We start from the raw sequence: 12,316 nt of genomic DNA, 5'->3' as shown, positions 1-12,316 counted from the left end.
GCTGTCATTTGCTTTCTCTCATCCTTAATTTCTAGTTTCTCTGTACATTCATGGATTGTGGGACACCAATCACATAATCTCACTGTGGGACACTCTTGACATAATTAGGCAAAGAATATTAGGAAGCACCATCAGGAACTGGCTGTGTCTGTGTGTGCACGTGTGCGTGTGTGTGTGTGTGTTTTTTGTAGATGTGTGCCAATAAGATAATTGCATTACCTCAGCCTCAAGAGAACAAATCGAAATCATCATGGACGCTGGATAACTTCATCCAACCGAGGAAGACCAGTTCGCCTTTATCACAGGGGGTACGTTTCTTACATTATGTTGGTCATGCTCCTTTTTTTTCCACTTCATTATAAGTTTTGTTGCTGTGCATAACTTATTATATTTGTGTAGCTCATCTATTTTGCTAATTGGCAACAGATTGTTTCATTATATGAAATTAATTTTTGAAATAAAAATGTTTACTCATTTTATGGCTTCATTAATTAATTTTGTGTGTAATATTTATTGGTCAAACAGAGGCTTGAAAATTTTATCTTGAAGTATCAATCATATATCTGTCACCCAAACTTGCCATTTACATGGCCTGAAATGGCCTCATTAAGGTGCTCATGAAAAATGAGAGGGAATTAAAAATAATATTAATGCTAATGACATGTCAGGATTTTCATAGTATTGAAAGGTTTGTGTGTACTTTGATCACCAAATTGATTTATCGTTCCACTTTCATGTGCAATTTGGTTTTATGAATTTTTGTGTCCATGGCACATCTGAATCAGTCTAGCACAATGCATTGTCATTTTCCTGCATCTTGATAGGTGGCCCATCAATTAAACCATGTGTCTGCACAGAGAAATCACATTAAAATTATTTATCAATGAGAAAATCAGTAGGAGCTTTGATGAAGATTCGAACCTATGCTGTGGGTACTCCCAAGCATATGCCTTAGACAACAAGGCCATGCCATTGTCAAAAGTATTGTAACCTGGGATTCTGCTGAATCCTCGAGGGTTCCCAAGGCTTCCACTGAAGCCGGACCATGGTTTTTATAAACCATGTGTCTGTTTTCACTTGTACACTTCCCCTCTGTTCTATCTTTATACAGTTATAATACATTTTTTAAATCTTGTCATTTGTTATAATGTACCGCATCCTTGGACCTTTGTGCTTTCTCTCTCTATGATATTTACGTCACACTGGCTGTTCTTTTCTTCTAATTTTATTTATTTGTGTGAGTTTTAGAAACTTAAAGCATCATATAGTTCTAGAGGAGTTGACTGTTGCTTTTAGTACAAATAGGCTATTTGTATAGCCTATTTAAAATATAAATAAGCAAAATATAATTAGTATACCATATATTGTCAGTGGTATATGATAACCATTTATTTATAACATCATTTATTTATAACATTTCATAGATATATATACAAGATGCTTAAACAACAGTTAGTATAGTTCATTTATTATGCACCCCATACCAGTCCTGTTGGCAGAAGTGGAAAGGGTTACAGAGGCACATAATTGGCTCAGGGACCGAACCCCAAAATCCATTTAGCAAATTCAAGTTAGTTTTGATGAACCCGTTACAAAATTCAATGCACATCGTCACATCAACAAAAGGCTCAGGACCGATCACAAGTATGGTTTCTAAATTAAGCAATTGACATATGTGAATTTGTGATATACACGAATTTAGAGAGAATTCTGTAACAGATGTTCATGTTCAAGAGATGTGTAAATATTTCATTCAAAATTATCTGCTACCAGAAGTTTTAGTCAAATATCTCCAGTTTGATAAAACAAGAGTAGTGTATTTATCAGAGCAATAGAATTAAACTGACAAATTACATTTTACCTCCACAAACATTACATTAAGCAATACTACGACAAATATTTCATCGTAAATTAAGAAAGGAAGACAACCTTTTCATTATGAACTTTGTATACGGTATGTGCTATTAGAAGTAGAGTGGGTGAGGAAGTCAGTGGTAGGGCAGGCAGTGATACGTTCTCCCGCATCTATTACCTTTCTCACGTACGACACATCTAGTACCAGTCATGTGTGTGACACATTTAGTATCTTTCTTACATGCGACACATCTAGTACCTTTCTTACATGCGACACATCTAGTACCTTTCTTACGTGCGACACATCTAGTACCTTTCTTACGTGCGACACATCTAGTACCTTTCTTATGTGCGACACCGAGTACCAGTCTTAGGTGCAGGCTCCCCCTCATATCTATATTACTGTACACATCTTCCTAGTTACATTAACTGCTGTCATGCCTGTTTTATTTATTTTAAGTAGTTCATTTCTGTTTAAATGTACGTGGAGACATAATTAATACCACATTTGGCATCCACAGATGCCTGCAAGATGCTGCATTTCATCTGATTGGTTTTGAATTATATAGCCATCCAATCACCAGTATATTTGTTGGTAGCATAGTTGTCTATCACATTAACAACTGCCACAATTAAAATTTTGTAACCATCCTAGCCAGTAGACTTCTAACAGGTTTCTTGAAAATTACAATTTTTGGGGTATTATAAGTGAAATGCAGTATGCTTGCACACACACACAACACTTGCACTACTTGATAATGATCACTTCATAATGATCTGTTTATGACGTGGTGAATTACAAATACAGAGAAGAAATAGGACCTAAAATACTCTTGGTAACATGTCATTAATTTGAGGAGAGTGAACATTATAGCTTTGTATAAAATGTAATTTACATTTTTTCTTTATTTTTGTCGTACTTGTAGCTTGCAAGTGAGAACGTACCTTGATGTTCATAGATTTGATGAAGATTTGTAAATTGTACGTCTTGCCGTGATAAATGTTGACAAATTTGTATATTGGCTATAGTATTTAAATTATACTATAATTGCTGTACCTATATAGTGTTTGTGGTGGTGCATGTTTTCTGTGATTGTTGCCAAGTCTAGAAAGAGTGAATGGATAGATGTCCTTCTATCTTTAGTCCTCATTTCCTGTGCTGGTCTCCTTTTATCTTCAGGTGTATGTCAGTCCATCCCATTAACTTTTGTAAATGGGATTATGCTCATAATCATAAACATAAGCTTAATTTCACAATATTAAATATTAAATGTATCTTATGATTTATTTATATATTGTCTGTTGTTTCATGAAGACGCCTGCTGGTGGGCCTGGTCTGAGGCCTGAGAGCAACCCACCCATCGAGGCTACAGTACCTGCTCCAACATCTAGAGAAAAGCGGGATCGTCGTATCAGTAAGCCACCCGCGGCATTTAATTCTTCTGTTCGTGGTGCAAGGGCTGTTGTGGATGTGAGAGGGCGAGGAAAACCTGAGAAGGTTGGTCACTACGATGACTCCTCAGATGATGGGGAACCTCATCCACGGCCGACTCCTCGTGTCTCTGCTGAGTTGCGGCAGACACCAAAGCATGGTAGGGACCATGACTCTAGGGTCAGGTCGTCAAAGACAAAGACATCAAGTAATCATCCAGTATGCTCAGACAGTGACTCAGATCTTGAGCCTATCTTTTCCAGGAAACCTGGAGCAACCCAGCCTTCGAATGGTTCTGTTAGTGTTGGTAAAGGCATACCAAAAGTGTCGGAGAAACCTCCCAAAACCAGTGTTCTTCAAATGTACCGGGAGTCTGCAAAAAAACCACCAAGGAAGAGATCTGACTCCTCAAAGAAAGATAGTCATATAGGTGCCAAATCAGAGACTGGAAAATCAAAACGTGTAACGACATCCATGGAATTTGTTCCATCTGACATAGATTCTGATTCTGATAGTGATAGAATTATAGATGTAGAAAGTACATCACCAGAAAAAATGCCATCCAGGGTTGCACCGTCTTCTCGGTGTACACCTTCAAGGACACCTAAGGAATCATTCAAAAGTTGCTCCTAGTCCTGTGAAAACTGTCCAGGCAAGCCCTCATGTATCTCCCATGACTTCTGTTAGTGTTTCTAATAAGACTAGTGTAAAAAGACCAAGTGGTGGACTTAGTGAAGCCATAAGTTTAGAATCATTAACAAGCAAAAGTGAGGATGAAATGCACTCTCCTTGTCGAGGCCAAAGTAGTTCTCAAAAAGTAGACATTGTCAGAGACAAAGGGGCGCTAGTGAACCGGGCATTTAGCACATCAGTTAAGAAAACCAAAGGGGGAAGGGAAAGGGACCCAGTGGAAAAGAATAAGAAAGCAAAAACTGTATGTGATCCAAGAAAAGTTAGTGGTAGTAATAAAGACATGAGTGAGAAAAGTGATAGAGAAAGAAGTAGAGGCATAAGTGAATCAAGTTCGGTGGACAGCAGATTAGAGGGGAGGCCGATTACCTCTCCTGTAGTGAATAAATTATGTAAGTCTCCCATAGTTAGTGCAGAACCAAAAGTGCCCATACCCCAGGTACAATATGAAAATGGTGTTCCAAAACTCACATGTACAATACCCCTTAGCTTTATTGACAAAGTGCCCAAATCTAGTGTAAATGGTGCATTGTGTTTAATTAAAACTGAAATCAAGGAAGAAGCAGATAAAAAGAAAGTCCTTGATAATAGAACTAAAGAAGGGAAAGGCAAAAGAAAAACGTGTGACCCAAACAGTAAAGCGCCTGAAGATGTGTCAAAACGAAAAATAATTACGTCCATATTCGGTGGTGTTAAGAGATTAGACCATGAGAGTGATGAGGATAAAGTAAAAAAGGAGGTGAAAAAAGAAACAATTGACAGTGATGCTGAATATGAAAAAACTGGAATTAAGTCATCAGTCACTGTTAAAGAGTGAGTAGGACTTGCTTTACAGTTTATTTTGAATTATCTTAATTATTTTAATTTAGAGTTTAATCAAGCATTTAACTTGATTAACTCTATTTTGCATTTATATTTAGTATTCACGCTGAATAGTCAGCCGTGAAATAACTAACAGTAGGGAGATGATGTAATCTACAACATATAGAAGATATGTATGTTCCAAGTAGAATTTACAAAGTACTAATTTACCTCCGTGCAAAGGTTTATGATAAATATTCACTGGTGTTGCTAAGGAAGTTTGTTTATTTTCTGGTTTGTGTAAATTTACACGTGTTCTAAAGGCAGAAAAAACTTTCCAAGCATGACGAGAAAGATTCATTCTTATCATAAATCAGTTAATATTTGTGTTATGTTATGTGCTTTTCTAAGGATAAACTGTACACAAATATTTATGAACAATTAATTTTTATGATCAATTTAGTTATTAATATCTGACCATTTGTCAACATAGCTAAATTATGGCAATAGTATTAAATTTTTATGTGCAAGGTATAGAAAAATAAGATTTAGTTTATTGTGCATATAAGTTGTACATCCCATCCTCCCCATCCCTGAATGATTCTTCATCATAAAATGCAATTTATACACAACTTCTTTATTTAGGTTGTCATTATTGTATATAACTAGGTGATGCTGTCTATTCACATTGATGTTCAGTCATAGATGTTAGATATTGTAATTCATATATGTGCAGTTGCATGATTCTGTGCAAGTACAGTAAATAGTATTTGCTTTACTTGTTACTGTATTGCCTAAACATTATATGTGACTCTTCAGCACTTGGTTCTAGGGCATTAATTAAAATATGTTGGGATATTGTAGATGGCTACTATCAATGCAGAGGATTTATGGTGGACATAGAGGCTATATCTTTAATAATGGATTAACAGTACGAGGGCTCTGAATGAAATTATAGTTATTTAGTTAGGATTCTTGATTGAAAAAAGCAGGGAGCCTTCACCAGCAGGGAGAATGAGGTACAGTATATGTAAACAAAGGTGGGGGGGGGGGGGGTTAGAGTTAAAACTCTACAATAAGAAAGTGCCTGTGTGTTCAGAGTATGCAGCCAGACACTTGAGGCTAGCCTCACCAAACTTTGCAGGGTAAATGGTCTGGATTCTGAGCAGTACATAGGGTGGTTGACCCCCCATATGCCACCCTTTCCAGGAAATGTTAAATTACATTAAAATTACATTTATTTTCAAGCTTGCTAAACAAAGTATATCATCACTTAAGATTCATCTAGCATATTAATGTTAACATGGAAGATGGTGAAGTTAGTACTGGGAAGATAGAAAGAGGGGGGGATAGGGTAAAAGAGATAAGAGGAGGGGGAAGAAGAGGGGGGTACGGGCAAGGGAGACCCAGGCACAGTTCGAGACCCCTCCTGGTATGTAATATGGATTATATAAGACTGAAAATGTGGAGAAAAGAGGGAGATGTAATAGGTCAATAAATACTGTACTTTACATTGCTGGGCAAAATCAAGAAGAGAAAAATACCAAAAGTTTCTTTAGATCTAATAGCCACAGGAAGTATGCAAAGCATGAGTGTCATCGTCGACTTAGTACTTTACCTTATAAGAGTGGGCAATGATGGGAGTAAGGGAGGGGGGGGGGGGGGGGAATCATCTGTGCTAAGGACTGTACTGTATGCTCTTGGCAACTGGAAGTGAGAGAGGAGGAATGTACTGTATGTTGTAAGGCAAGGGTTGAAGTGAGTGTGAAGATCTGCTTAGAGGAGTGTGTGTTGTATTGGCAGGCATCTAAGAGTGTTTTGAGAATGTTCTTAGGTAATAGTAAATAGTGTGTAGTACATTGATAGATTATAAAGGTTGGTATCATTAGTTACTGTAACAAATGGTACAAGCTTACCATCCCTTTGCACCCAGAAGAAAACAGCTTTATTTATAATATATAAAATTCTCTATTGTACATCTATTTTTAAAGGATGTTAGTCTTAAAGCAACAATTGTTGACATTGTTCAGATAAAATTTTGTAGGTACAGGAATTTTATTGTTGATAACATTATACTCGCAAATGCTTTCTTTAGCCTATAATGAAGTTTGTTTATTTTTCTTAAAAGATGTTAATATTTGAATCCTTGTATTATATATTTAAATATTAGCACAGGAATTGCACTTTGTATGTAATAAAGTAAGGACTGTAACATGTTAAATATCTTCTGAGCAGAGAGCCAGATGAAACACCAATGGGTCGGCCAGTCGGTGTAAGACAACGTAATGTTTCTGCCAGTCCCATGTCACCTGTTTCTTCTGATACCTCAAGTTCCAGACAACACCGAAAGAAGAAGAAAGATAGGCAGGCAGAGAAGTCTCCATCCTCCCATGAAAGAAAAAGGGCCAAAGTAAGTAGAAGCTGTAACTAAAGTTAAGGTCTAATAACCCTGTTCTGTACTAATGTTTTTGGTTAGAGATTAATTGTTTATTTTATTTATTTATTTATACACTATATTTATATTCAAGAAGGTACATTGGGTTTATGAGAGTACATAACATTGGTTTTCTTACAAAGCCGCTAACATGCCGATCATTTTCTGGGGTTCTGCAGAACACCTGTTGAGAAATGCGGGTCTAGAGTATAAAGGTTGATATATTGCAGGATTGGGGAGTGTGTATCCAAGTGGATAGGATATTAAAAAAAAAAAGGATGATGATGGATTAGTGAAGTAAATGCATTTTGAGTGAACTTGAGGGTAGGAAGAGAGGAAGGTTATGATGATGGGCAGTCATGGTGTGTGTGTTTGAGGAAGCAGACATTAAATGTGAATACTGTAATGCCAAGTTTATGGTGAAGAACAAGGCTGGGTAGAAGCTGTTTGTGAGTGAGTGAATACTGTGTATTTGTACTGTATATGGCAACTCAGAAGGAACACTGTATATACCTTATATTTTGAAGTGATGGATTGTTGTTGTGGGTGATTTGCTGCTGTGTTGGTGCTTGTTCACCTATGGTGATATGTATCGTGGGTGATATAATGAATGAGTAATAATATAATGGTATTCAATATCTATGACATTTCAAAATACCTGCATTGCTTTTATGATTTTTTTTTATATTTGTTTAATAAATTCCTCCCTGGTAACTACTAAACGAGTCAACTTGTCCTTTTCACGACCTACTGCTACATGTATCTTTTCATGGAAGAGGAATATGGAAGATATCAACTTGTCTAATAAATAAGACACAAAGTATTTACATTGAATGATACACTTTTCTTTGCATTATGAGTTACTTGAGCTATCTCATTTTACAGTTGTCTAGTCTTCTCCCCAATCTATGTCCGATATATCTGAAAGAATTCTATCAGATTTGCCTGCTCTGCTCGATGCAGTTCATTATTTCTTCCTAGACTGTAAAAAAGACCTTTAATAAGATCTCTCATAAATAGCTGGTAGCATAAGTTGAATGAGACTAGAATAAATGAATGAGCTAGAATAAACTGGGAAGGTACTAAATTGCCAAAGGGGTAACTTAAAGGAAACAGAAGATCGTTTTCATATTTCTGAATTATTATATTCAAAAAAGAAATCAGGCACCTCAAAGCTTGGTCTTTGGACCTCTACTATTTTTAATCTATTTAAATTGCTACCTAAAGAAGATCGTACATAGCAATGTGTGCAGTGTTGCAAAACTAATGAGAAGGGTTATAGGCTAATAGTGTACATAACCTAACTAAGCAAGCATAATGAGACAGATGACTGCTGAAGTTCAATCCCAGTAAATGTAAGGTAATGAAACTTGGAAGAGGGAAACCAAACTTGAAGATGGAAGCAGTTACATGAAGTGATATATAAATGGAATAACATCAGCAGTGTGAATGACATTTGCAAGCATGTGGATAGCCGTGTTTTCATTTTTACAATATACACAGTTTATTTCAAATAATTTCTATAATATTCAGCACTAGCATAAATATCCATCTGGTAAAATGCACAACCAAGAGGTTGTGTGTTATAACTAGACAGGTGCTAGAGTTCACCCATAAAGTGTGGTCATTATTAAATAATGAACTATGTTTGGCATTAGTGTTTGTATAGCACCAATAGTCTAATGGTGTCTCACAGCAGTTAATGGGAGGCCAAAAAGTGGCGTAGACACAAAGGGTCATCAGCCCATGGTCAGGTCACAACTGAAAGGTCCCAGGCTTCATTTCTTTGACAGGACAGAAGCAACTTTTCCCTTTGCCTGATGCCCTTGGACTGTTGTAGATTGAATCCTGGGGAAGGTTTGTAGTTGACCTGGGAAGATCTCTATCTGGTTTCCTGTCACTAAGTATGGCAAACCATAAGGTGAACCATATTTTTAAAAATGTATTTTTTTACCTTGTAAAGATGAGTAAGGGTGACATGATAAAAGTATATAAATGAATAAAAGGCTATAACAAGGGAGATGTAAGTAAGGTTTTAAATACGTATAAAAGACAAAATAGAACAAAACAATTGATATAAATGGGATAAGTTTTAAGAATGCAAGAATAAATGGAAACTGCAGAAGACCTATTGATCCATTCGAGGCAGCTCCTATTTATATCCACGTAAGCTCATTCACATATATATGTGTAGCCTTCAATTGAAATAATCCAGCCATCCCACATCTATTAGGTTACCCAGTAGTTTGGTTCATAAATTAATACCCATTTAAAAAATTAATATTTGCTTCTGTCTTTCCAGAAAATAAACTTCTCCAATTTATATTCATTTTTTGAGTTCTATTACGTGTTAATAATTTGTTTTGTCGGGGACAGGCATCCTGTGTATATACACGGTATATACTTTATACTTGTATCAAGGTCGCTTCCACCCTCAAGGATGAATTACTGACCTTTTCCAGGATGCAACCCCACAACAGTTGGCACACTCTTGGGTACCTATTTACTGCTAGGTTAACAGAGGCATTAGTTGAAAGGAAGCATGTCCAGCCATTTCTGTTCTGACCTGGGAATTGAACTTTGTATCCCTGATCCCAAGGGAGTCAGTATGTTATAAATATTGTAATCTTTAGTCTTCCTGCTGTTGCTTAGGGAGCAACTAAGTGGAATGACTCGGAAATCAGTTTTTAAGTGTACAAGTTCAGAATAAGATGAGTTCCTTTCTGAACAGGACACATTGTTGCTCTCATTCTTTCCCTTGTATACCTCCTTTACCTGTGCTATATAGGATGATGATGTATACATATAAAGTATGATCTGGCCTGATTTAGGAAAATTGACATGTTGATTTTTGTCAGTTCCCTATCGATGTACTCGTTTTGCTACTCGGTGGTAATTTGTTTTGACAGGTGGGTCAACTAACAGTTAGCGAGAATGCTGCTTGGTGATCCGCATGGTGCCAAGTAGAACTTGGAAGGGCTTTCAGTTTATTTGAATGAACCTTATCAAGGTCATTTCATGTTGCAGACTGAATTCAGTATTTTACAGTATCTCCCTTTCACAAGTATGACCCAACAAATAAATTTCAGACGATTCCAGTTGCACAGTAGTAGTATATTGGTGTTTTCTGATCATGCAAGAGCCTTTCCATGGGCCAAGCAGGATCTTTAATAAGGGAGCAAATGTGTTTACTCCTTGAAGCAAGCTTTTCATAAACACTCCATACATGATTTTTGCACAATTTTTATTTTTTTATTTTATGTAAATTGTTGTATCTGCTTATTGTCCTCATAAATAAAGCTTTCAGGTCCCTTGGGCCATTCTGGGGGCATTATTGTTCTTGATACCTTTAGCCACTGGCCTTTGCTCCTTCTCCCCCCCCTCCCCAAGAGAGATACTATAGGTTATTATTAGGCCTACAATGGCAAATTTATAACAGCGCATGTTATGTTTCAGAGCAATAGTGAACGTCAGCCTCTTGAGCATCCAAGTTTAACTGCTGCTGGAAGTAACTCTTGTGATGATTGTGACTTACAGCGAAGTAGGAGGGGTGGTAGTGTTGACAGCGAGAAGTGCACTTCCTCGCGAAAACGGGCACATGAACGGGATAGCAGGTATGTGTATAATACTGCTTACCTGAAAATCTCATTGTGAAACTGTTCTTCTTTGTGTATAATGATATGTGCCTGTTAGCATGATTTTTGTGCACAATCACTTGTGCTTGATAATATCAGGAAATCTGTAAGTCCCTGAATCATAACACTGTATTTTCTATATTGCTAACATTGATAGGCTATATAAACCTTTGTTCACACAAAGGTTTACCACCTCATTCACTAAATTTGATAAATTTTATTGAATGTATTTAAGCATATGGTTAAGCACAAAGGCCAGGAGCCATTCAGCATTATGAGACTATGGTAGACCTGTGGATCAGCTAATAATTTACTTTGAACATGGCATCACATCAAAATTTACCCATGACAGTTATGCAAGGCATTATTTTCAAGTTAGATATCTCTGGTTGCTGAAGAAAGCTTCAGGGGTACTGCTATATGCTAACTAGAGAACTCGCAAACATGGAAAAGGTAAATGTCTAAATATTCCAGAAATGGGACAGACAGAATGCACTGAACTAAACCAGTGTCACTGGCATGCAGGTCTTGCAAATTACTGGAGAAAGTAAAGTATTTGTAATCTTGATTACAGATATCTAAAAGTAATTTCAGAGATTTGTAACAAGTGCCAAAATTACGAGTTAGCTATGAAAACAAGTCACTCTAATAACTCTTAAGAAGAGAGAAGACCTATATGATTACTATGTACAGAATTCTCAATGGGGAATAGACATGATAGACAAAAATTGCATTTTTAATTTACAGAAAATAGAGCAAAGGGCAAAAGGATATGAATGGAAGCTGGAAATGCAAATGAGTCGAAGAGATGAAGGCCGTATTTATTCGCTGCACAGGTAATCAACAAGTTGAATGCACAGAAAGAAACTGTGGTAGTCACTTCCAGTCACTGCTTCAAGAACAAATATAGCAAAGAACTGCGAGTAATGAGCAATTTTAAACACATCAGGTATAAATAGCTATGAGATTGAGGCCCAAAGAGCTGGATCTCTCACACCACATGAGTTTACTCCAAGATTACTTTAGATTCTCGTTTTGTTTGCTTTGGCAAAATCTATCTCCCTTTCTCTCGAGTTGATTTTTGTTAGCATCTATCTACTATTCAAGCTTATTTTATGTAGCATTATCAGCTTGATTAACCAGATCACGAACCAAGAAGCCTGTCCAGATACCAGGCTGCAGGGTACACAGATCCTGGGAATATTGACAGGTATACAATAGGTATACAAATCTTGCTCCCAGACATGCAAATTTCTGTCTTGGGGAGAAAGTTAGGAAGACGAGTGCTCAGGCCAATCTCTCTACCCCCTTATCACAATGACTATGAGGATGTTTGCACCACAGTAGATGGATTAAGTAGCAGGGAAGAATCTAGGAGATATAAAATGACAGATGAATGACAGTGTATAGTGAAATTGCAAGAAATACTTACATTACTGTAATACATGGGGAAAGGGGAGGATCACAGTA

The 12,316-nt window shown here is 36.8% G+C and overlaps 1 protein-coding gene across 1 annotated transcript in view; it reads left to right on the top strand.

Moving 5' to 3' along the window:
• Positions 1-12,316, top strand: part of lilli (AF4/FMR2 family member lilliputian) — a 173,815-nt gene that overhangs the window by 147,539 nt on the left and 13,960 nt on the right. The window contains 5 exon segments of the mRNA XM_045747644.2: positions 225-308; positions 3,170-3,898; positions 3,900-4,789; positions 7,013-7,187; positions 10,668-10,825. Of these exon segments, the coding sequence (XP_045603600.2) occupies positions 225-308; positions 3,170-3,898; positions 3,900-4,789; positions 7,013-7,187; positions 10,668-10,825 (2,036 nt within the window).

Source organism: Procambarus clarkii, chromosome 24, assembly GCF_040958095.1.
Source record: "Procambarus clarkii isolate CNS0578487 chromosome 24, FALCON_Pclarkii_2.0, whole genome shotgun sequence".
Lineage (NCBI taxonomy): Eukaryota > Metazoa > Arthropoda > Malacostraca > Decapoda > Cambaridae > Procambarus > Procambarus clarkii.
Note: the sequence above shows the minus strand (reverse complement) of the source record. Positions and strands in the feature narration are given on the sequence as shown.